The sequence below is a fragment of the Acomys russatus genome, chromosome 8 (assembly GCF_903995435.1).
Source record: "Acomys russatus chromosome 8, mAcoRus1.1, whole genome shotgun sequence".
Taxonomy (NCBI): domain Eukaryota; kingdom Metazoa; phylum Chordata; class Mammalia; order Rodentia; family Muridae; genus Acomys; species Acomys russatus.
Genome location: NC_067144.1, coordinates 60876199 through 60900328, shown reverse-complemented (window position 1 = coordinate 60900328; position 24130 = coordinate 60876199). Strand labels below are relative to the sequence as shown.

General features: G+C 36.0%; 1 protein-coding gene across 2 annotated transcripts in view; it reads right to left on the bottom strand.

Annotated features, from left to right (window-relative positions):
• Positions 1 to 24130, bottom strand: part of Ncam2 (neural cell adhesion molecule 2) — a 412037-nt gene that overhangs the window by 171328 nt on the left and 216579 nt on the right. For both annotated transcript variants that reach the window (XM_051150158.1, XM_051150159.1), the window contains exons 2-4: positions 9944 to 10018; positions 6839 to 7045; positions 5820 to 5963 (exon numbers count right to left, since the gene is read on the bottom strand). In XM_051150158.1, the coding sequence (XP_051006115.1) occupies positions 5820 to 5963; positions 6839 to 7045; positions 9944 to 10018 (426 nt within the window). The remainder of the gene's footprint in view (positions 1 to 5819; positions 5964 to 6838; positions 7046 to 9943; positions 10019 to 24130) is intronic.

Here is a 24130-nt window from a genome sequence, read left to right as displayed (position 1 = left end):
AGAGATGAAAGTCATACCCCACTCTCCACTCAACTGTGGAGAATGTTCTGTCCATTAGCTAGATCTGGGTAGGGGTTTAAAGTTTACCGCCAGTATTGTCCTTGGATGGTGCCTTAGTTTGGGCGGGACCCCTGGGCCCAAATCTGCCTATCATAATGTTCTACTTGTGAGTTTTTAGGACCCTCTGGGTCCTTCTACTTTGCTATTCTTCCATGCTTCTCTCATCTAGAGTCCCAATAGGATGTCCTCCCCTCTTTCCTAGTTTCCTGGTAAGTGCAGGCTTTCGTGGGACATGCCCCTTGGGCTAATGTGCCTCATATTTGACCATGTCCCCTGGAGGGGGAGACCTAGTGGCACTCAGAGGAAGGATAGCAGGTTACCAAGAAGAGACTTGATACCCTATGAGCATATACAGGGGGAGGAAATCCATCTCAGGAACAGTTATAGGGGAGGGGAATAAGGGGAAAATGGGAGGGAGGGAGGAATGGGAGGATACAAGGGATGGGATAACCATTGAGATGTAACAAGAATAAATTAATAGAAAATTTAATTTTTTTTTAAATTATCAGAGATGCTTAAGCATCATCTATACTTAACAACATTATCAAAGAATTTTTGTAATATCATAGCTTTTCTTATTGTGTAATGGATGTGCTCATGTCTAGTTCTACTGTGTTAAATATTTTAAAATATACTTTTGCTTTAGAAATGTATCTTGTACAGTAAATATTCTATGTTTCATTAATTAATTAATTGATATATAATACTGAATATCAGTTTCTGATTAAGTATGTCATTTAAGATATTTTGGTTATAAAGTAGATGTAGTCTTTATTAACTTTGAATGTATGCATAAAATACAATTTCTACTATTATAGACTATTAAGTTCCTACAACATTAATTGTCTAGATGCTAACTTTTTTTTGTCTGGTCCAAAATTTATTGTTTTTTATTCCTTCATCTTTTTGTCTAACAGTGAAGCAAGGTACTACAGCAAACATTTGTAAAAAATAAAAACAAAAGAAAAAGAGGAGGAGGAGGAAGAAAAGGAAGATGAGGAGGAGGAGAAGGAGGAGGAGAAACTTGTCACATGGAGTCCTGAAGTAAATTCATGCTAAAAACTAGATGTTGTTATAGTAGAAAAAAAAAAAAGAAAGAAAAACTACTATTATCCACACTTAATCAAATGAATGTGTAGCTTGCCATCATTTTTAATTAGATGGAGACATACTTAGAGTATCTGAATAACTGTAATATTATTTTTTGGGATGTAAGTTATTAAAACAGACAAGCAAGAAGTCAGTTTCCTTGTAACAGGTGTTGTGTGAGATGAAAACGAGCAAATTAAGAGGCTACACCAGAAAGACAGCACAAATTACAGAGACAAAGACAAAATATCTTCACTCCAGAATATGTAAATTTTCCATTATGCTACTTCTTCTCTTGTTTTAACCTAAAAGACAAACCATTCCTACCAAGACTTTTACAGTTAAGCCAAGTGTGAAACATGAAATTAGGCTGAAAAAAGATGGAATTCTGTAGACTATGTAAAAATACCAGTAACTGGACTTCTGAAATGAGTCAGAACTCCACAAGATCCATGAGGATCCGAAGTCAATTAAATATATTATATCAAAAAAAATTTTTGCTGGACATTAGAACAATATAAAATTATGTCTAAGACATGAACAATGATAATGCTAGTTTGTGCCAATATGGATTCTGGAAATCTCACAGGGACCTACTCCTGGACTCCAAGTTGCAGACATTTCACAACTACTAAAAGAGAGTACTCGCCTTCTTCTGAGGGATTAGTTACCCAATAAGAAGGTGTCATCCCTGAAAATATATACATAAAAGCAACACTAAGTGGGCATAACAGATTGCATTTGTATATTTATGTACACATATTTATAAGATATGTAATAGTTATGCCAGGCATAGTGGTGCATGCCTTTAATCCCAGCACTCAGGAGGCAGATACAGGTGGATCACTGTGAGTCTGAGGCCAGCCTGGTCTACAAAGTAAAGACAGGACAGCCAAAGCTACACAGAGAAACTCTGTTTCAAAAAAAGACAAAAAAAGAAAAAGAGAGAGAGAGAGAGAGAGAGAGAGAGAGAGAGAGAGAGAGAGAGAGATGTAATAGTTACAATGAATTTCTAAGCAAGTTAAAGGGGATATATTAATGGTTGGAGGGAAGAGAAAGATGATATTTTAATCAAATCATTTTTAAAAGAAATAATTATATTTAAGTACATTCAAGGACAGGAAGCTGTTCCCAATTACATGGTGGTGATTGTTTTGTTTTGTTTTGTTTTAACTTTAGAAACATGTAACATCTTATATATGTTAAATCTTTCAATTACATTATTTCATAATTTTATAAATGCATAATATTCTATATACTTATGTCCTCAACACAGCCCTTGGCACATCCAATCTTTGCTAAGGTGTCACTTAAAATTCCATGTGTTTATATAAAGCACATAAATTTTGTCAAGCTACAAAAACACAAAGTTCATCATTGACTTGAATATCCTACAAAAGGTTACTTCAAGAAGTCACATGATAAGAAAAAGAAGTCACATGCAACTATGAGTCTGAAAATGTTTAAAATATTCTTTTTATCTGTTTCAAATAACTTCAATTTTATTTATCAAATGTTTTGCATTAAATTAGGTAACAGCCAAAAACTAACCACCAAAACTGAAGAAATTCTAATTCCTAGGAGTTGCTCTTTAACAGACAGGCTTTCTTTAGAGAAACAAGGGGAAAGCCAACTTAAATTATTCTCGTGTGATGTCACGATGGATATCTGACTCACAGCTCCTATCAGAAGCAAGTGAGACAAATACTTGGAGGTTTTCATTATCTGACCTTGATTGGCTTTGACTCCTGACGCATTAGCAAAGAAAACTTGGAGAACATCTATATGATTTTATTTTTTTATTTCATTAATTTATTCAGATTACAACTCAATTGTTATCCCATCACTTTTATGCTCCCATTCCTCCCTCACTCCCACTTTCACCCTATTCCCCTCCCCTAGTTCTATGACTGAGGTGGACCTCCTCCCTCCTATATGCTCATAGGCTAGCAGGCCTCATCTTGGTATACTGCTTATTCTTTTTTGAGTGCCACCAGGCCTCCACACCAAGGGGAGGTGGTCAAATATGGAGCCCTAGAGTTCATGTCAAAGTCAGTCCCCGCTTTCCACATAACTGTGGAGAATGTCCTGTCCATTGGGTATATCAGAGTAGGGGTTCGCTGTTTACTATTGTATTGTCTTTGGTTAGTGCAATAGTTTGAGCAGACCCCCTGAGCCCTGATCCACCCATCATGATGTTCTTCTTGTAGGTTTCTAGGACCCTCTGGGTCCTTCTATTTCCCCATCTCCTATATTTCTCTTACCTAGAGTCTCAGTACGATGTCCTCACATCTATCCCAATCTCCTGGTAAGTGAAGAATTTTGTGGGACATGCCTTTTTTGGTTAGTGCCCAATTATAAGTAAGTATATAACATGCAAGTCTTTCATGACTTTAAATCTGTACACAGTTTGTCAGTTATAAGTGCAATTTTTTACACTAGTTGTAAAAGAGAGAATGAAGTAGATGCAATACAAAATATGTCTACCAATAGATATAATTTTGCAATTTATTTGAATATTAACTGATAATGTTATAATGTTCCTATGTTAGAAAAGTTTGAGGCAAATAATTCCATTAATTATTTTATATTCATTACACACTATACAACCCAGTATTATCTTTCAGTTACAACTCTAGTTTTGTAGATATTATATTTCTAGCCATAAGCTGAGTACCCATAATTGTGGTAAAATTTGTTCTCTTATTTAAAAAACAGAATAAGAAGTAAACCAAATATATATCGTATTTGACAACTACACATCTTGCAATGTAATTCATTCATTTATATAGCAAACATTTAAGAATACCTGGTATGCAAATCACAGACTACCGAAACTGCTTGAGATGGATGCGTTGATCCATTGTTTACTGATGGGATATTTCATTCAAGAGCAGAGGAGTTGAAAAAGCTTTTTATTAGTGTTTCAAGACCAAGAGTGGTTGTAAAATAAATGGGAATTCCAAATTTGTAATTCAAGTGTGGGATGCTGGGAAACTGTGTCAGCTATACCACAGCAGTGTCATCATAACTGCACTTCTTGAGCAGGCTTTACTTAATTCAAAGTCAATATTTAAAATTATTTCTCATTTTAATTGTTCCTGGGATTAAGGTTTACCAAAATCTGTATATAAATGTGTGCTCCAATACTGGATAATCTGACACATTTAAACTGTCATTTAGTTATTTTAAAGAAACTTCTTGTCCTTTCAGAGGAACAGTGCTGAAAACACTTTGCAAAACTTACGCATATTATTTTTGTAAAACTTGCAGAATTTACATAATAAAACAAAGGTAATTAAATGTTATATTTTATTCAAAAAGACTATGAAAATAAGAGTTTATCAGTAGCTGACAAGTATTTATTTTATACTTGGTAAATTCTCTTAAAATAAAAAATGACTATTAAACATAATTATGACACATTCTCTCTATATCCTTAAAATAGACTTTCTACTTTCTATACACTTTATGTTGTGGAAATTTCTTCTCTTCAAACACATAATGGGATCATCTAACATGGAAAATACTGTAAAAGATTCAATTATTTTGTGCCTGTATGTGATGCAGGTGCATTGAAAAATATACCAAATTGAAAATGTCCCTATGCATCATAGTAAAGTAGCATAATGTAAGCAAATTATGCCTTCAATTTCAAATGTTATATTCTAGTACTTTACCTGAATCAAAATCATGATGACAATTTGGACAAATATCCTCCTTGGACTATTATCCATACTTGTCTTACCATAACCATAGTATACCAAGCACATTATATAATGTTTTATTCTAATTGTGAATATAATGTCCTTACGATATCATACTGCAATTACAGCAAGCAGAATTTATGGGTAGACACACATCTCCTTTTATTATGAATATTATCTTTTTCACCTTTCTGTACTAATCAATTGTCATCTCTCCTGCCAAGTCTGCAATACACATAACTATAGAGCATGACTGGGTTTTCTTGCTTGTCCTTTACTTTCTGTTTTGTTTTGTTCTTTAACATGTAGGCATGTATTCAAAGTTCACTTTCAAAATGTCATGAAACTGAAGTGACCTTCAACTCCAGATTATTCTGCATCCCACCGCATCCCCCACTGTGATTACAAATATGTCACCATGGCTGGCCTCATGGCCAGCCTCATCTGCTATCCTATTAAAACCAGCATTGGTGAGGTTTGCCTTTATTGCCAGCACTCAGGAGGCAGAGGCAGGCAGATCACCTTGAGTTCAAGGTAAGCCTGTTCTACAAAGCAAGCCCACAACAGTCAAGGATAACATAAAGACACTCTGCCCCCCCCCCAAAAAAACCCAAAATAAATAAATAAATAATGCAGCGAACGTACAGTATTTGTTCCTACATCCAGAGTGCATCAGTTCTGCACCCAGTTCCTAGGTTTTGGAACTGTTTGAAATTGATGTAAATTTTATACCATCTTTCTGGTTGTCTTATGCATATTTGTTTGGTAGAATCAGACTCACGCTGGGTGGCTCAGGCTGGCTTTGACATCACAAACCTCTGTGCCTTCTTGCTGAGCTCTGGGAAGACTGGCGTGCAATACTAGATCCAACTCCTTTTCTTTTACTACAATCGAGAACTTCTGTATTTGTAAAACTTGAAGTATTTTAGAACATATAACTTATGGAGTTACCAAAATACTAACTGTCGGGTATGGTGGCAACTTCCTCGTTGTGATACAACCAGCTGACAGCAGGGGCAGGAGAACTGGTGACTCTGCAAATCACTTCTGCATCCTCCCCTTGCTTGAATTCTTGTGGGGACACCACATCTCTGAAGGTGAGTTTTTCTGCATCAAGAAAATAAAACCACTTGTAAAAATTTACTGCTTCCTTAACTCGAAATATTCCCACCTAGGATTCTTAGTGCAGTGAGGACACAGATAACTTACAACTTTATAAACACTGATCTCATGGTCGCAGCACATTGCTAATGTGTTCCAAGAACAGTTTTGCTGTATTCTCTTAAGCATTCTTGACGGTGACACTTGTCCTTAAAAGTAACTTTCCACTTCAATGTGTAGAATTCTGTAACCATCTTTAAATTATTCTCACTGAAATTACATTCCATGTGTATATGACAGCTATATATTTAGATTATTTTAAATGTAAGACTTAGAACAACATTGATTAGACATCTATAAGTGTCTTGGCTTAATGAATAAGCACAGATGTGTATGCTCAATGAACAGTTTTTCATAAAAACCATGACTTGCTTTGGCAGCGAAATGAATTCAACTTTAATTTAATAAATAAATCTCCAAGGATTTCATGCATCAATCAAAAAGACATGAAAAGTGTGTTCAAATGTTATGCCTATAAATGATCAACTTATTTCTTCTTTATAATTTTGGGATCAACCACCACAGAATAGAATTAACTAAAGAAAATACCACTCTAGAAAATTTTAATGTGACATGGGTAGAAAAGGCTAAATATAAAGAAATTCCATGATAAAAGTCTGGGTTTTAAAAAATTTATTATATTTTCATAGCAATGAAAATCAAAATTATAAACAGTGAGCTTTTCTGAGTTAAACATATGGAATTCAAAACACTTCAAATTTATTGCTGTCAGTTTTAACTATTAAGTCATTTTACTGGATTTGAATCCTTTGTAAGGGAACTGCTATTCCAATGAAATAAAACACAAAAGCATGACTTACGGTAGATTTCCAGAACTACTGTAGCTTCTTGTGTCTGCCCTTTGGCATCTGTTGCCTGACAGCGGTAGATCCCTGCATCCTCTATGTTTGCATTGTAGATGGTTAGGCGTGACCTGACACCTTCCTTCTGTAGCATAACCCTCTGTGTGGAAATGATCTTCTCTCCTTGAGGATTGTACCAGTCTATACTTTCAGGCTCACCAATTGCTGCAGAGAGGAAAACAAATGTTTGAAAATCATTCTCTGATGTTTGTTTTCACAGTGACATTTACTATTATGTAACAATCTTAGCAATTTAGAAAGGAATGTTAATAGAGGACTGGAAATCTGAAAATTGTATAAAACTGAAAGTAAACACAAATGTTAAGACAACTGTTCATCTTTGTTTAGTCAACATTAAGGACTCCGTCTGGTCCATGTAAGGGAACTTCAAATATTTCATCTGAAATATATTACTAGAAATTAAGCTGTGAGAACTGGAGCTTCACAGTCATAATATGTGGGTTATTATTGCTGAAAACATTAAAACTGCCTTTGGCAGACACAAGCCCAAATGATAGATTTTGCTAAAGAGAAACAAATGCTAGCATAATTCCATATGTTCTGTTCTCATTCCAAAGGTTAAGAGACAGTGGCACTACTAACACACAGAGAGAGTTGCTTACACAAGTGTAAATACCTCATAAAAACAAATTTTAGCCTCTTATATATCTAAATTTGGAGCCAACTTTCCAAATTGTTCAAGTTGTGTAGAAAAGTCCAACTGCCATAAAAAAAAAAAAAAAAAAAAACTAATGTATTTTCCTAACTGAAAAGGGCCATTTTATCATCTTTATCTAGAATTACTATTTAAGCATATGGTAATTAGAATACATTTAAATAGCACTTATATTGCACAGCAATTATAACCAAATAATTACAGTGTAGACATTCATTTAAAGTTTCTAATTCAGAATGTAGGTCGTTAACCACTTTATAAAAACTAAAGCTTCCTATATTTGCTTTCAAATAAAAAGAAAAATATTCATATAATTACTAAAGAGAATATTTGTGAACATCACATGCTTTCCATAAAATTAAATGTGGTGGGAAGTGCATAACTTTAACAACAACAGATCTTCTGTGAAGAAAACTATTTTTCTTATTTTATTGTTCTGAAATTGCCGATAAATATCTTTCCAAAATAATATAGAGAGATCCAAGGAATAAATAACAAAAATAACATAAGTGAACGTTAGTTTAATTTAGAATAAATGAAAAATCATTCTTTTTAAATTTAATGTGATATTGTAGGAAATATTCCAGACATTAATGTTTAATATTACAATGTGGAAATTTCTTACCACACAGAAATCACAGGATTTACATGTAACAATAAAAATTCTTTTGTTACATATTTGCTTATGTTTAGAGAAAATGTGTGAAATTTAGGAATAGTAACCTATATTCTTAGGCCAAAATATTCTGTCATATGTGGCAATATTAAACCAATAATTAATCACCATTCATACACTGTCAGTATACAAAATGTGTTACCATATGACACTTAAGATATACAGGGAAACAGACAGTAAAAGAGAAAACTTTTTATAATATTCTAATCAAAATATTCAATATTTAATGCCCCTATTCTCTGAAAATGATTTCTGATTATTATTACCTAAATGCTTTCAGTTTTAAAATTTGTCATAATTTAAATAAGAAATATCATTCTCAAGACAACTTTTTAATTTTTGTGTGATCATGGACACTTAAATCAGGGTTTTACATGCATTAGGCAAGCACTTTACCAATAATGTAGAGTCCAACTGCAGGGAGCAAATTTGCATTATTTATACCATAGAACAGTGCAGCAATCTGGATTTACATTATGTTACTATAACCAGAAGCAATCACAATTTAAAAATAGCCACACAATCTATTTTAGCATTAAGTAAATACCACTGAATTTATACATATAAAAGTTTATGAGCATAAGTGTAGCTATGATTAATGTAAGTAGATGGATAATGTGCTCAATGGAGATTTCTGTAATATAATGAATATCAGATCTCTGGAAAAGTACATAAGAGTGGCCTGAAAATATTTAGAACCATAAATAAATAGATGGAGGGTCATATAACTTTCTGCAGATTTGTCATGAAATACATTAATTAATCATCAAATATTTTTCTAAAATCTTTCTTAAATAAAAGTTACATTTATTGTGATTTATGCTTCAAAAAGACCTTATATATTATTTTGTCATTTACCTTCCCTTCAGGTATTAGAATTAGGCAGTGTCATATATAATTTAATCATTACATATGTACTAGGATATTCATCTTCTACTTTGGTACAAAGTAATTCAGTTCTAGTATGGTTGTTTAATGGGAACACCCAAATTTCCTACATATAAGATGAGTTTTTAACCCTAAAAAATCTGTGCCAAAGTTGGGGATGGTTTTAAGTGCCTGGTACTTACCGGTGGCTTGCTTTGCCTTGCTTCATATGTCCAGAGCGTATAGTGGGGGGTGCCACAGCTGATTCCCCGCTCTGTGTGGGGAGTAAGAAGCAGGGAGGAGCAAACTGCACACTCATCCTGCACCTCTAGAAGGAGAACATGAGCGTGGATTGGCCCGCCACCAGAACATGCCCACTGCACATCTTCCAGTTGAGTGTGTAGTGTGTCTTAAAGGGGCGGTTTAGGCTGGCACTAGCTGTGTGCCAGCAATTAGTAAAGCGTCTGGCTGTCTGTGCCCTGCCTGCAAATAGACGCACGCCTGAGTCTGCTGCACAGGGTGTGACTCGGAAGAGGGATATTCCTGAACAGTAAGTATATTCCAAACTGAAATTTTAACTGGAAAAGTTGGGGGTTGTCTTGTTCTCCCCGTTGTAAATACAGTAATATTAAAAACCAGTAGACGTTTTAGGCACAGAATATATTTTGTAATGCAATTTTATAAACAAATAAGCTACTTTGATGATTAAAAATAAAAATAAATTTCATAATGTTAAGATGTAATTATTCTAATTTTTAATAGCATTAGCTTTGATTACTGAACTTATCCAATGCATTTCACAAACATTACAAACACAGGACACATTATTTGAATACATACATACCTGTACATGTGAAGAATTTAGATTCACCCACACTAAGCTCTACTTTGCTAAGTGAAATTGTCACTTGAAGAAGAGCTGCAAAAGAATATTTGAGTAACAGTTACTTGGAGTTTAGAATGTGAATTCTAATAATTGATTTATAAGTCATACATAACAAACAAATAATTTTCCATTACTAACTGAAAAAATGTAAGTTTATAAATATAATCTAGCAATGATAAATGTTACAATAGTGTAATTTTTTTTACCAGTCTATACATAACATTTACTTATACTGACCCAGAAAAAAAAATGCACACACCTATGGATAATTGATTTTTAGCAGAGATCCAAATCCATAAAATGAAAAAAATAGCATCTTCAACAAATAGTGCTTGTCTACAAGTTTAAAACTGCATATAAATCCATACTTATCACACTGCACAAAACTAAAGTCCAAGGGCATTAAAGAATTCAACATAAAATCAGACACAATAAACCCATTAGAAGAAAAACTGGGTAAGAGTCTTGAACTCATTGGCACAGGAGACAACTTTCTGAACAGAACACCATTAGATAAACAATTAATAGATGGGACCTTATAAAACTGAAAAACTTCTGTAAACAAAGGACAATGTCAACAAAACAAAGCAACTGCCTACAGACTGGGAAAAGTTCTTCACCAGCCCAACATCTGAAAAAGGGCTAATATCCAAAATATATGAAGAACTTAAGAAACTAAACACCACAAAGCAAAATTATCCAATTAAAAAGTGGGGTAAAAAGCTAGAGAATTCCCAACAGAGGAATATCAAATGGCCTAAAAACACCTAAAGAATCCATATGAAACCTGATGGGCTGTGGTTATATAGTGGGGAGGAGGTCCCCTTCTGCTAGAGGTTTAGGGTAGGAGAATAGTTCAAAAGAGGGAGGGAGGAAAGGGGAGCTACAAGTAAGGGGATAAGAAGTGGGATGTAATCTGAATAAGATATAATAAAAAAAATAATAAAGAGAAATGCTCAATGTCCTTAATAATCAAGGAAATGCAAATCAAAATGACTCTGAGATTCCATCTTACACCTACCAGAATGGCTAGATCAAAAACTCAAATGACAGCACATACTGGCGAGAATGTGAAGGAAGGGGAACACTTCTCCATTGCTGGTTGGACTGAAAACTTGTATAACCACCTTGGAAATCAATCTGGCACATTCTCGGGAAATTGGGAACAGTGCTGCTTCAAGACCCAGTTATACCACTCTTGCGAATATACCCCAAAGATGCTCCATCATACAATAATGACATTTGCTCAACTGTGCTCATAGCAGCTTTATTTGTAATAGCCAGAATCTGGAAACAACCTAATTGTTCCTCAGCCAAAGAATGATAAAGAAACTATGGTACATATGCACAATGGAATAGTATTTAGCTATTTTTAAAAAAATGGAAATCTTGAAATTTGCATGAAAATGGTTGGACCTAGACAAGATCATCCTGGGTAAGTTAGCCCAGACACAGAAAGACACACAGGGTATATTATAAATCATAATAAATTAAAGAATTCTGTTAGGCATATAATGGATCAAAATCTTAGGTGATACTAAACTATCCTTTTAAAATAAAATGGGCCTTATTTGTCTAATCATAGTGTGTAGTGTGTAAGGAAATTTTCATAAAACTGTCAGACTTTTGGCAAAATTGTATCATATCATCATTATAACAAAATAAGTAAATAAGCTGTGTTTTGGCTAATTTCATCTTTACAAAACAAGGTAAACACAGCAAATGCCACATGATCCAGGCAAAGTGAATGAAGAGAAACACTCATAAGAAAAGTAAGTCTAGTGAAGGTACTGGGATGTTAGTGGAGACATTGATGAAGTATTTTCTAGCTTAAATACTTGTTTTCAAGTTTGAAATTAAAATAATGGGATCTCTCAAAATTTTAGAAGATAAGTAAAATGTTGCTGTCATAGAAATTGGCAGACATATGCCTAATGATCAGAAAGGCTATATGGTAAAACCATTCACCAAATTCTGTCCTTTTAATCTCCTTTTCTCAGAAATAGATAAGTATTCAATAAGGTAACTTGGGTACAAGCAATAAATAGAGGAAATGCTGAAGTCTGTGTACAAACCTGTGTTGGAAAGTAGGAGATCAGAGTAACCAAAAGCCCTTGATAAAGTGTTTAATATAAGTTCAGCAATGAATAATTTGTAGATGTATTTATACATCACATGGGATACAAAACACACTGGAATAAATGAGTAATTATGTATATAGGCTCATGTGTTAACATTTAATCCTTCTTAAGCCTGGTGATTTGAAAGAGTGTGGTTCCTTTAGAAACTGGAACTTTTGGAATGAGATGGTCACAAGGCAATGAGCTTGGAGTCTTGTTCTGTTTTGTTTAGCATCATCCGATGAGGAGAGACAGAAAGACAGGGAGTCGAGACTGACATGAAAAAGCATGTCATTGACATGAAAAATATGGACTTGAAATATTCCCCCAGCAGGGCTGCCTGCAATGAAAGATCACATCTATTAGGGTCCAGATGGTCGGCAGTTCTTTCTGGGGTGCAACCTCTGTGCCAGATGTGGACCCTTGAGCATGGATAATTGCAGGCGGGAGATAGAGACTAGGAGGGATGTATCTGAGCAAAAACAAGGCCACCAAATTGAGGGATGGCAAAAGAGGAACTCAGATAAGGGGTCAAAGGTACTCCTGATCAAGCTCTGCCTGCAGTGCTGTTTCTGGCAGTTATCTAAACGATGAATCAACAGCAAAGGGAAAGTAAATATTATTCATTCTTGAAGTGAAACCAAAAGATTGTGTTTTCTCTACCACTACTCTCGTTTCCATGTCCCTGTGATGTCCACAAATTTTCTGGCTGTGTCGCTTGACTAAGAAAAATGTATGATATGTTAATGTGAGAGAAAGTGGTGTTATGCAAATAACTTATGAAAAGCCAGCAGCCCCAGCGTTCAGCACTTTTGAGCTTAGACCTTTTCCAGCTGTCTAGCCCACTTTCATTCCTGGGATTAACTCTTTCTCTTAATAAACTGTCTCTATTTCTATCAGTATCCATGTGTTACTGCTCTAATTCTTTGTTCCAAAAAACCAAGAACCTGGAAATATCAGCAGGTGCTCTGTGATTCACGCAGGTAACAATTGGTGATCTGCCAGTCAGAGGTACAATTGGTTTATGTCTATAGTCTCTGAACTTTAACACAATGGAAGATGAAATGCTTTCAGACTTTTCTCTCGCCCAAAAAAAGAGCAACCACCCTCACAGCACAGCACTATTTCTTCTTCTCTTTCCTTCTCCCTTTCACATCCACAAAACACTTTGAAATATTGCCCAAGCTATTGTGGAAGGCCAACAGATGTTGAGTAAATGTTACAAAACTCTTGAAAGAAAATGCTGAAAGTGAAAGGTTCAATAATCTGGTCAGGGGAAGAACAGCCCTAAAGATTCTCAATCAACTGCTTCTTATTCAGCTACACTCAGCATAGTCTAAGGATTCCTACAGGTAAGAATGATAGAAAGAGATCTGCAACCGGTCAGATCTCCTGGAGGACAGATTGGATAAGAAAGTCCACTTCAGTAGACTTTGTACTCTCCTGCCCCATAAAAATAAACTTAATTTTTAAATTTTGGTCTCTCAGCTATGACATGGTCAAATACGGGAATTAGTTTAATTCTTCATATATATATTATTTCCTTAAAACTAGCTCTGTGGGATGATTTGCTAAATAAGTCATCCTGCATCACTGATTTATCTTACAAAAAATAAAAAAATATATGAAATGCCTTCTAAATTGGGCCCTTTACAAAAATAAATGATTACAAAAAATGATTACTACAAAAGAAAACACAGAGACACTTTTGAACAGAAAACAATAGAAATGGAACTCAGCTAAAATATTTTCTTCTCAACAAAATCTGCCACATCTCCATGTTCTCACATCTATCCAGATTATCAGAAATAAGAGAACACAGACTCAAGGGTCTTACAAGGAACAGAGCTTCATGTCTTCCATCCATGTCTTACAGCATTATGGCCAAGACACGTACCAGGATCCTTCAGGATAAATAGCGTCCACATCTTCCATTGAATCATAGCAATGAATAGAACATCAAAAAAACTTTTTTGATAAAAGATCCTGAATTACCAGTGACCATCAGACTTTAACTTTGTGTTATGGTATTAAAATGCAGGGCCCATATTACTCCTATTTGCTATGCCGTTCAAGGGGGAAAAACAGTAAAGAATGAGGGAAAGGTTTGAAACATGCTGACAAACTATTGGCATAAAGTCTGAATGACCATCTGCCCAATTTTGGGCCTCTTATATCAACATTCCACTGTATGAGGCTATAATACTAGAACAGGACCCCAGTAATATGGGGATATGATATAAAATGTTACTATGATAAAACAAATTTACATTACTATGACAAGTTTAAAGAAGTCACTCAAGAAAAAGAGAAAAATTCTCTCCTAATTCACCACAGACCAAGTGGGGTTTTCAGGGAACAATGTAGACTCTTCACCATCAAAAGAAAAAGGTTTCTGGGTCAAAGTTTTCTTCTGTGGAAAATATATAAGTGACAGATGAGACCTGAGAACTCAGGGATCCGGATATTGGCCATTGTCAATATGGTTGTCAAAAACTAAGATCTGACATATTACAAATGCAGCAGAGTGAGACAGGGAACCAAAAATTGTGAATACAGTTTTAAACACCATTGGAAAAGTCTTTCCACCATGCAACCACAGTCGATTAGTCTCAAAGACTGAAGGGGATATCCTAGATCTGCTTCAAATATAGCAATGCATCAAACACCCTCTATGGCCATGTGTGATAAGTAAAAACCCAGAGAGTTGGCATTAAAAATATAGTGTCTTCATGACCTCAACTGGAGTGGACAACTTCTCTCATAACCACATCGCAGAACTGAAGATGCCTAGTGGAAGAGATTGGAAGACAGAAAAGCAAGACACACTTACAAATCCTTCAAGAGTTACTCATGCTGTCTCCTAAGACAGGCAGAGGAAAAAAACATTGTTCTTGGTTAAACCAAGTGTGTCATATGTGCTCTTAATTGTTTACATGTAATAGCAAGACAGTCCGTGTCTAAGTGAACATGTGACAAAATTCAATCTTTAGGGATCCACAAAATAATGGAGTAAAAAAAAACCCTCTGGTTATTTCATTAATTTCACTTTTGTATTTCTGTGCACAGCAGTACATTTCTCATTTTTAATAAGCAAGCTGTTTTTAGATTTATGCTCAACTTTTCTTCATTTTTAAATTATAATTTAATCACTTTACATCTGGATTGTAATCCCCTTGCAATTTTCTTCCTTTTCCCATCTTCCCCTTCCACAATTTAATGTGTAAGGTATAAGTGTGCTTGCGTGTGTGCATGTTTGCATGTGTGTGTATGTGTTTGAGTTATATTAAAATAAATGCATAATTTTTATAAACAAGTATTCTTCACTTCGTTGAATTAATTAAGATGGCATTTTGGAGGTTTATGAATATTGCATTGAATCTTTAGATGCTACTTATTTATAGAAACACTATTCATTCAAGTTATAAAACACAAGATTAAGTAAGGTATGAAATTTAAAGTTTATACATAGATTTTGATAGGTATTCAATATTAAAAACATGGCTTAATAGTCAACTATAACAGACAGATGCTAAGTTATAAATTAATTTTTAAAGCAAAAGATTTCTAAAAAATTTACATTAAAATACTTTTTTATGTTGGCCTCTTAAAAGCCAGCTACAGTTAAAATAAATTTGATATATTTAAGATTTTCCTTTGGAGTGAGACCTTTAAGAGGAAGGATATGTATATTTTTCAAAATCATTTGGTTAAATTTCCTTTTCACAAAAGAAACATAAAAGATATAATTCCAACAAGTGGTAGTATTCAGAACCCACATGAGCCTAAATTCTATGTATTAAAATAGCTATATATTTTTTAAAATACATAAAAGTAATACAAATCAATTTAAGACATATTTTAACTTATAAATATATTGAAATTAAAAATATATAGCTGTGTGTGCCCTTTGAGAACAGGGTTTTCAAGTTTTAAACCTGTCCAAATTAAAAATTAAAGCAAAAAGCTATTTTATTTATTTTTTTGAAAACTCATATAATATATTTTAATTCATTTCCCCATATTTCCTTATTCTCCCACCTTTCCACCTATCTAAGGCATTCTTTCTCTCTTGAGAAAACAAACCAGGGAATAAAATAAAACAAAAAGCACAGGAATCTCTCTCTCTCTCTCTCTCTCTCTCTCTCTCTCTCTCTCTCTCTCTCTCTCTCTCTCTCTCTCTCTCACACACACACACACACAAACACACACACACACACACACTCCTCATAAAAACACAAAATCAGAAACCTGAAAAACAAGCAAACAGGATGGTGATGGTGCACGCCTTTAATCCAAACACTTAGGAGGCAGAAGCAGGAAGATATCTGAGTTCAAGGTCAGCCTTGTCTACAAAGTAAGTTTCAGGACAGCCAACTCTACACAGGGAATACCTGTCTCAAAACTAAAAAATAAAACAAAAATTAAAAAGGAACAAGATGGATAAGAAAAACACTAGAAGCGAAAAAATGCTCAAACTAAGCAATATGAGAAAAAAATGTAAAAATGCCCACTGAGTGCCTTTTGTGGTGGTTATCTAGGGCTGTTATGGGACCTATCCTTAAGTGTTTTTATACCCAGGGTGACTCCAGTGAAAAAAAACTAAATTTTCTTTGCAAGCAGTTGTAAAATTGGAGAGTTTCTTACTTTGGGGTACAAGATCTTTTCCACTTCTCCCTCTCAGTGTTGAGACTGCCCTCCCGTATTTGAATCTGTGCAGGCATGTGCATTCTTGCCAGTCTGTTTGTTCATATGTGCATCAGTCCTATTGAGTTTGGATGACAGCTTTGCCAGTGTCATCCATTCCCCGCGAGACTTATGATCTTTCTTCCTCCTCTTCTGTAGCATTCCCTGAATCTCCAGTCCTTTAAAAGATTTTTCCATTTAAGAAGGCCTGTTTCTGACCGTTGGCTAGATCTCGGTAGGGGCTTAAAGTTTACCGCCTATATTGTCCTTGGCTGGTGCCTTAGTTTGAGCGGGACCCCTGGGCCCAAATCTGCCTATCATAATGTTCTACTTGTAGGTTTGTAGGACCCTCTGGATCCTTCTACTTTGCTATTCTCCCATGCTTCTCTCATCTAGAGTCCCAATAGGATGTCCTCCCCTCTGTCCCAGTTTCCTGGTAAGTGAAGGCTTTCGTGGGACACGGGCCAGATCTAGCCAACGGTCAGAACATTCTCCACAGTTGAGTGGAGAGTGGGATATGACTTTCTCACGTACTCTGGTGCCTCACATTTGACCATGTCCCCTGGAAGGGGAGACCTGGTTGCACTCAGAGGAAGGACAGCAGGTTACCAAGAAGAGACTTGATACCCTATGAGCATATATGGGGGGAGGTAATCCCCACTCAGGAACAGTCATAGGGGAGGGGAATAATGGGAAAATGGGGGGGGGGAGGGAAGAATGAGAGGATACAAGGGATGGGATAAACATTGAGATGTAACAAGAATAAATTAATAAAAAAATTTTAAAAAAGAAGGCCTATTTCAAAGTCTGTCCCTCTCAAGACGTTATCTGGTTAGACATTTCTGTATTAGTTACTGTCGATTGCAAAAGGAGTCTTCTCTGATTATGGCTGAGATACACTGATCTATGTGTATAACCGAATGTCATTAAAAGTCATATTATTGTTATGCTCCTTTAACAGAACAGTATTTGGTTATCCCATAAGCCCATGGCCTAACTAGCCTCAGGTTCTCGGTCACCTGAAAAGTGCCAGGCACTAATTTCCTTTCACAGAGTGGGTCATAATTCCAGTCAGATAGTAGTTGGCTAGTCCCACAACAGTTGTGCCACTCAAGAGTGTTTCATCCAGGCAGACCACCATTGTAGATCACAGGTTTTGTAGGTGTACTGGTGGTCACCCTTCTCTTTTTCCTATCATGCACAGTATTTTATATTACAATGAACAGTAGTCATTACAGGTGGAGGCTCAAGTTAGGCAACAGCTCAACTTCTCTGTTTCTGTGAGATGTGCAAATATGACCTTACCTTCAGATTTTGGAGAGAAGCCAATAGCCACAGGAAACCCTTTCAACAACAATGCAATTAAATGTAGCCCATAAGTTTCATTTGGAGGATAATTCTCCCTCCCTTAGAATCATTGGTTGTCCGTAGTTCTTTGTACCCCATTAAAAATTTCACCCTCCACCTTAATATGTCCACTGCCATTGCCATTGTTCTGGTTTATGAAGTCATTTCTAGAAGAAACTGTCTCCCAGAACATGCCCTGGTATTCTTGATCTGACAGTATTTCTGCCCCCTTGTCTGTTGTGTTCCCTGAGCCAGAGATGGACAAGCAGAAAGAAGGACAAGCAGGGTCGGGGTGGAGAGTAGGGATCGAATAAGTTTCCTTCTTCCGTGTTCTTTTAAAAACATCCTGGTCTCCTAACAGAAAGTATTGCTTACATTTGGGCTAGGCGCCCCCAAATCAGTTCAGGAACCCAAAATAATCTCCAGCAGATGCTCCCACCAATAGGTCAACTTGATCCAGACAATTCCTCAGTTGCCAAGCGTACATTTAAAAACAACCGTCACAGACCATATGGTGCCTGAGCCCAGCAGCAGCACCCTACAGCTTGTAATTACCGCTCAGCTGAAGCTTTACTTCTCCAGAGCTGGATTCAATCTATTGCTATTTTGTTCATCATAGGCTCCAAGCATAAGCTACAGTAGATGAGCCAATGTAGCCTCGGTTCTTATGCATGAACTCTATGACTTTGCATCATAGTGTGTTACCTGATGGCATGTTGTTTCCCAGAGTGTGCTTGAGTAAATGATGACCAGACACTAGAGCAACACACTGCGTCATAACAAGAGCATCTCAGTAGACTCCTATTAAGTTGCTGAATGAAGAGACCACCTTAAAAATGGATGTGGCTCTGCTCTCCACAGCGCTTCCCTGTTTCCTCCACCCTGAGCTTTCAAACAACCCTGTGCTGCTCTACCTCATCTCCTAGCTGGGCGAGGAACGTAAGCCCCACTTTGCACCTATTCTCACTCTTCTTTGATTGTTCTGAACTGCTTGGACTCTAGGCTCTTTTCTGGGACAAAGACCTGGATCTTGTCTGTGGTGCCAGGTGTTGGCCTTTATTCATATGTCATGCGGCCCATTTAATTTATTCATTATTTATTACAAGATAATTACATCAATTCTCTTTCCTTTCCTCCTTTAACACCCTACCATATATGCATCCTTTGTCCTCTTTAAAAGTCATGGCCCCCTATTCATCAATTGTTAATATATGGATATACAGTATCATAAAGTTAAATGCATGTGTATATAACGCCAAGTACAGCCAGTTTAGTCTGTGTAATGTTAGTTGTATTTATCCTTGAGGGCTAACCACTTTTTAATGCATGATCGGCTGGTATGTTTTTCCTTGAAGACGACTATTTCAACCGCTCTTAGCATTCCTTAGTACCTTATAGATTTTTGTGGAGTGGTGAGGCTTTGGGTGATTTCCACTATCCACGTAAGCCTGTCTGTTGTCATCTTCCTTTTTCAATTCATGTTTAGGCAGTCATGTTACTGAGGCATTATGGGTGTGGCTTCTAACATCCCTAGGAAACACAGTCTCATGTAACTTCCTGATCCTCTAACTTTACAATCATTCTGTGTCCTCTGCCCCAATGTTCCCTGATACTTAGAGATAGGGGTTGTTTTCTGTATATATCAATTGTTATTGGGCTCCATAACTTGATTCATTGTGAATTTATATGATAGTCTCAGTTGTAAGAGAAGTTTCCTTGATGAGGGCGTGGGGACCACACTTATCTCTGGGCATAAGGAAAATATTTCTAATGTAGTTAGGGATTATTTTCCTTAGTCAAGAAGTGGTTGTAGGATCTGTTATTTGATCCATGACTTCACTGGCCTCAAGTAGTTATTTAGGTTTTTAACGCCAGGCACTAATTCCCTTTGGTTGAATGAGTTTTTGTGTGCAAGTATAGTTTTTCCGATTACTGCTAGGTCATGCAGACCATTGCTGCACCCTTAAAAGCCTACATTTAAGTTCCACTTTTTTTTTTATTTTGGAATATCACAGCCAAAAATTGAGAAGAATGTTGTCCGTTAGTCTGCATCTCATTCTCTGCTATCAAAAGTAAGAGATGTTCTTAATATCTCCTGAAACTCCTCTGCTAACACATTTCAAATAAGACAAATGGCCAACATCTTACCTAATATATCAAACCCAACATACTCCTTCTTTCCATGCATCCCAAAGAGCAGTATTATATTTATGTAGCCCTTACTTGATTTCCCATCATATAGAATATAATACTCAAACACAGCTTAATCAGAAGCACCTATAGATTTTGGGTGGTATTGTTTCTGAGCCCATGTTTGATTTTTTTATTGGTTTATCTTATGTGCATATTTTGTTTATTTATTTTGTTTGCATTTCAGAAAATTTAATTTAGCTACTGCAAGGATTAGGATTCCCTGTTTATCAATAGCAGGAACATTTAGCCAACCTTGCTCAAAAAAGATTGTTTCCTATACGAATAATGCAGACCTGAACCAGAAACATTTCGGTTTTGTAGATTTTTATATTCCATTTCCAAATAACAAAATCATAATTTGCATCTTAACAGGATTCTCCATTCATTCATGTGCACACTGAACTGTGATTATCAGTGTGTTAGACTGTGTTAATACAAGTTCATGAGTCCTTATTTATACTCAGGCTACCCAAGGTGTGTTGATAAGTCACAAATCCCTTCATATGAGACATACATAACACATGTCCATGATATATGTTTTAGAAACTCATTTCTAAACAAATCATATTAATTTAAAGTAAAAGGATCTACAGAACAGCATCAGTTAGTATGTGGACTGTTTTATGGACAATCTTCACTTCCATAGTTTTATGTTCTAAGTTCTTTAGGAGACCAGAAGCAGGTCACTCATCACTTATTTTGAGTGTGACATTTAATTAAAACTAAAATATCTTGAAGAGGCAGCTAGCCCAAGTTCCACACTCAATCCAAATTTATTTCAACTAGCACCACTTAGACATGTAAGTTATTAACTGTCTAGATGAAGCCAGCAGAAGACATCTTGTAAAAAATTTTATCAGTGCTCTTACTATGCAGAGATAAATTAAATTATAAGACAGTGTTTGAACAGGCCAGCTTGGTAATTCTCTTGGTGAATATGAAGGTCTCTGTCTAGAACACATGCATAAGATTTCTCATCATAACAAGTACAGCATAAGCCTTACTGGTGAAGCTGAGCAAATAGAAATAATACTTGTCATATAACAGTTCCCACTTTGTTTCCTTTCCTGTGATATTGTGAAGTTCTGTCCCACACGTAATTTGCCAGCACTCTTTTATACATAGTGGTATAATATATGAAACCTGTCAGGGTTCAGCAAATGATACTACAGCACATGCAAGAAGGAAGATGTATTCATCATCCCCAGCTTCAAAAAAAAAGACATACTCTGAATCGCCGAATTATAGCATAACCAATGAAAAATGTCACATTTATGTACGAGAACTCCAGTGTCTTCTACCTCTGTAACAGCCATTGTGTCCAGCATCCAAATACCTCTCTATAGGAATGTGATACTTGAGAGTGAACAACCAAGGAAAGATGATACGACCCGAGGGTAATTGTATTATTACGCTTTTCACTAGTGCATGGTGACAGTTCATATTGGAGCAAAATTGATACTTCAAGTGAAAGCTGTATAGCCATTTACTTATGACGTAATTAGCTCACGTAATAATGTCATGGAAGTTCTACAAAGACATAATATTTAAGTTTTATTACATTTTGCTGTTATATTCTTACTAGAAAAATATTCCACTGGGTTGAGCATTCTACAATGTATATTAATTTGAACAACTGTTATGTTTTATGAAGTAAACAGCAGTCCTGTTTTCAAGTATTTAAATCCATTGTCTGTAAAACTTTGCACTATAGCCAGAGACACTTCGGCTTAATCTGAAGATTAAGTAGATAAAAGAAAATAAAACCTCTTTCAAAAGATTTATTATGTATTTTGATAGCATTATTGATAAAAAGCCAGGGATATGTAAAAGTGGCCATCGATTTGGATGGCTAAATAATACAATAAACTTGATGGACTTGTTATTTTCCTCTAAAAGCATTGTACTTGTCACAAAGCTTTATCACACTCTGTCCTCAAAATAGCCACAGGATCTACAAGTTACCTATCAGATTACTGGTGGGGATTGAGTCCAGAACAGTTTTTATGTCTGTGTATGATATAGGGTACATGCACAGACACATAGAGGTCAGGCATAGAGGAAGGAACTAGGAACATGGCTCTATCAGGATGGGGAAATATAACAGCATGTATGGGAATATTAGAGTTTGTGTGTTTGTTGGTGAGGGGGGTGGGGGGTTGGTGAGAAAAGAGTGATCAGATTGGAACAGGTAGAGCAGATGGGATTGAAGGAGGGAATGAGGAGAGAGGCAGTTAGATTCGAAGCGCATTTGAGGGGCACTATGGAAACATAGCGAACTGAAAACTTCCTACAAAACATGAAGGGAATTTTAATGCTTTCTTAATAATGAGGCAAACAGAACCACTCTTTTCAACAAAGAAATCTGGGTTTTATCCAAATGAGTCATTGGCCAAAAGGGTCCCATGGAAAGCCCCAATAACCCAGGCTGTTGCCAAGACAATAGGTTGCTCTCCACAAACTGACAGCAAGCTCTCCCATTGCAGAACACAACACCCACAGGACTAATTGAACATAAAGCAACCAAGGTATTGCTTACATGGAATCTTCATCCTCATGTTCTAGTGTCTGTGACATGGAAAGATCCTCTGCAGGCTACCAAAGGAGAAATGTAAACACTACCCAACAGCAAATTCTTGGATTTACAATCTGCATATAAAATATGCTAGGACCCTGGTGGTATAAAACGTTTCATAGTAAGCAACCAATGTCTGATTTGATTTAACACTTACTTCATGAGAGAAATCACATACATAATAGTCATTGGGCAACCAAGAACCAGAAACTAGATTGCCCAGAGACATATGGTATAACCAAATATTACAGGTCTAAAAAGAAAAAGTAGCAATAAAAGGCCACTCACAATATTCTGCTATACTCAGACATCAGTGCCTTACTCAGTCATCATCAGAAAGGCTCCTTCTTGCACCAGAAGAAAACACATACTGAGAACTACAGCCAGACATTACACACAGAAAGAAACCTTGGATCACAAAGCTCTGAACAAAAGGTTTCCATCAAATCTCTCTCCTCAGAGGTCAGGAAATCCTGCTGAAGAAGAAGTAGAAGAAATGGAGAGCACAGAGGACACTAAGAGAAGCCAGCCCTCTAAAACAGCTGGACAAAGCTTGCATGAACTCAGAGAAAGGAAACAGCATCCCAGTGCCTATACAGGCCTGCGCGTGGGTCTGCTCTGCATGTGTACTACAACATTCAGTTTAGAACTCTTATTGGATTCCTGCATTAGTAAATGAGTCTCTGACTCTTGGTCTTTTATTTTTCTGTTGCTTTGTCTTGTCGAAGTTTGATGTGATGGTTTTCGTTTTGTCTTAAGATATTTTATTTTGTTGTGTTTTGTTGCTATTGCTTAGAAACCTGTTGTTCTCTAATGAGAGACAGAAACGAATTGGTTCCAGATGAGAGAGGAGGTGGGGAGGAGCTGAGAGATAGTGAGGGAAAATTGTATCAGATTATATTGTATGAGAAACATATCTATTCTTAATAAAAAGGGAAAATTTTAGAAACACAGAAACCTTGGAAGGAAGTTTATACCAACTTAGAAGACACTGCAAGTATCCTTTCTTATGGCTTAGATGAGTGATAATCATTTTGAAACCCAGGACTTCTTATGGGTTCTGGTTTTCAAGTTTGTGATTAAAAAAAAAAAAGTGGTGAGGTGTTTTTAAAGGTTGAGAGAAACATTGAAAAGAGAAATGGGACATGATAATTTCATGTGGCTGTATGAAATCTGTTTCTGTGTTTGTGTGTTTGTCCATGTGTCTATGTGTTGTGTTATATG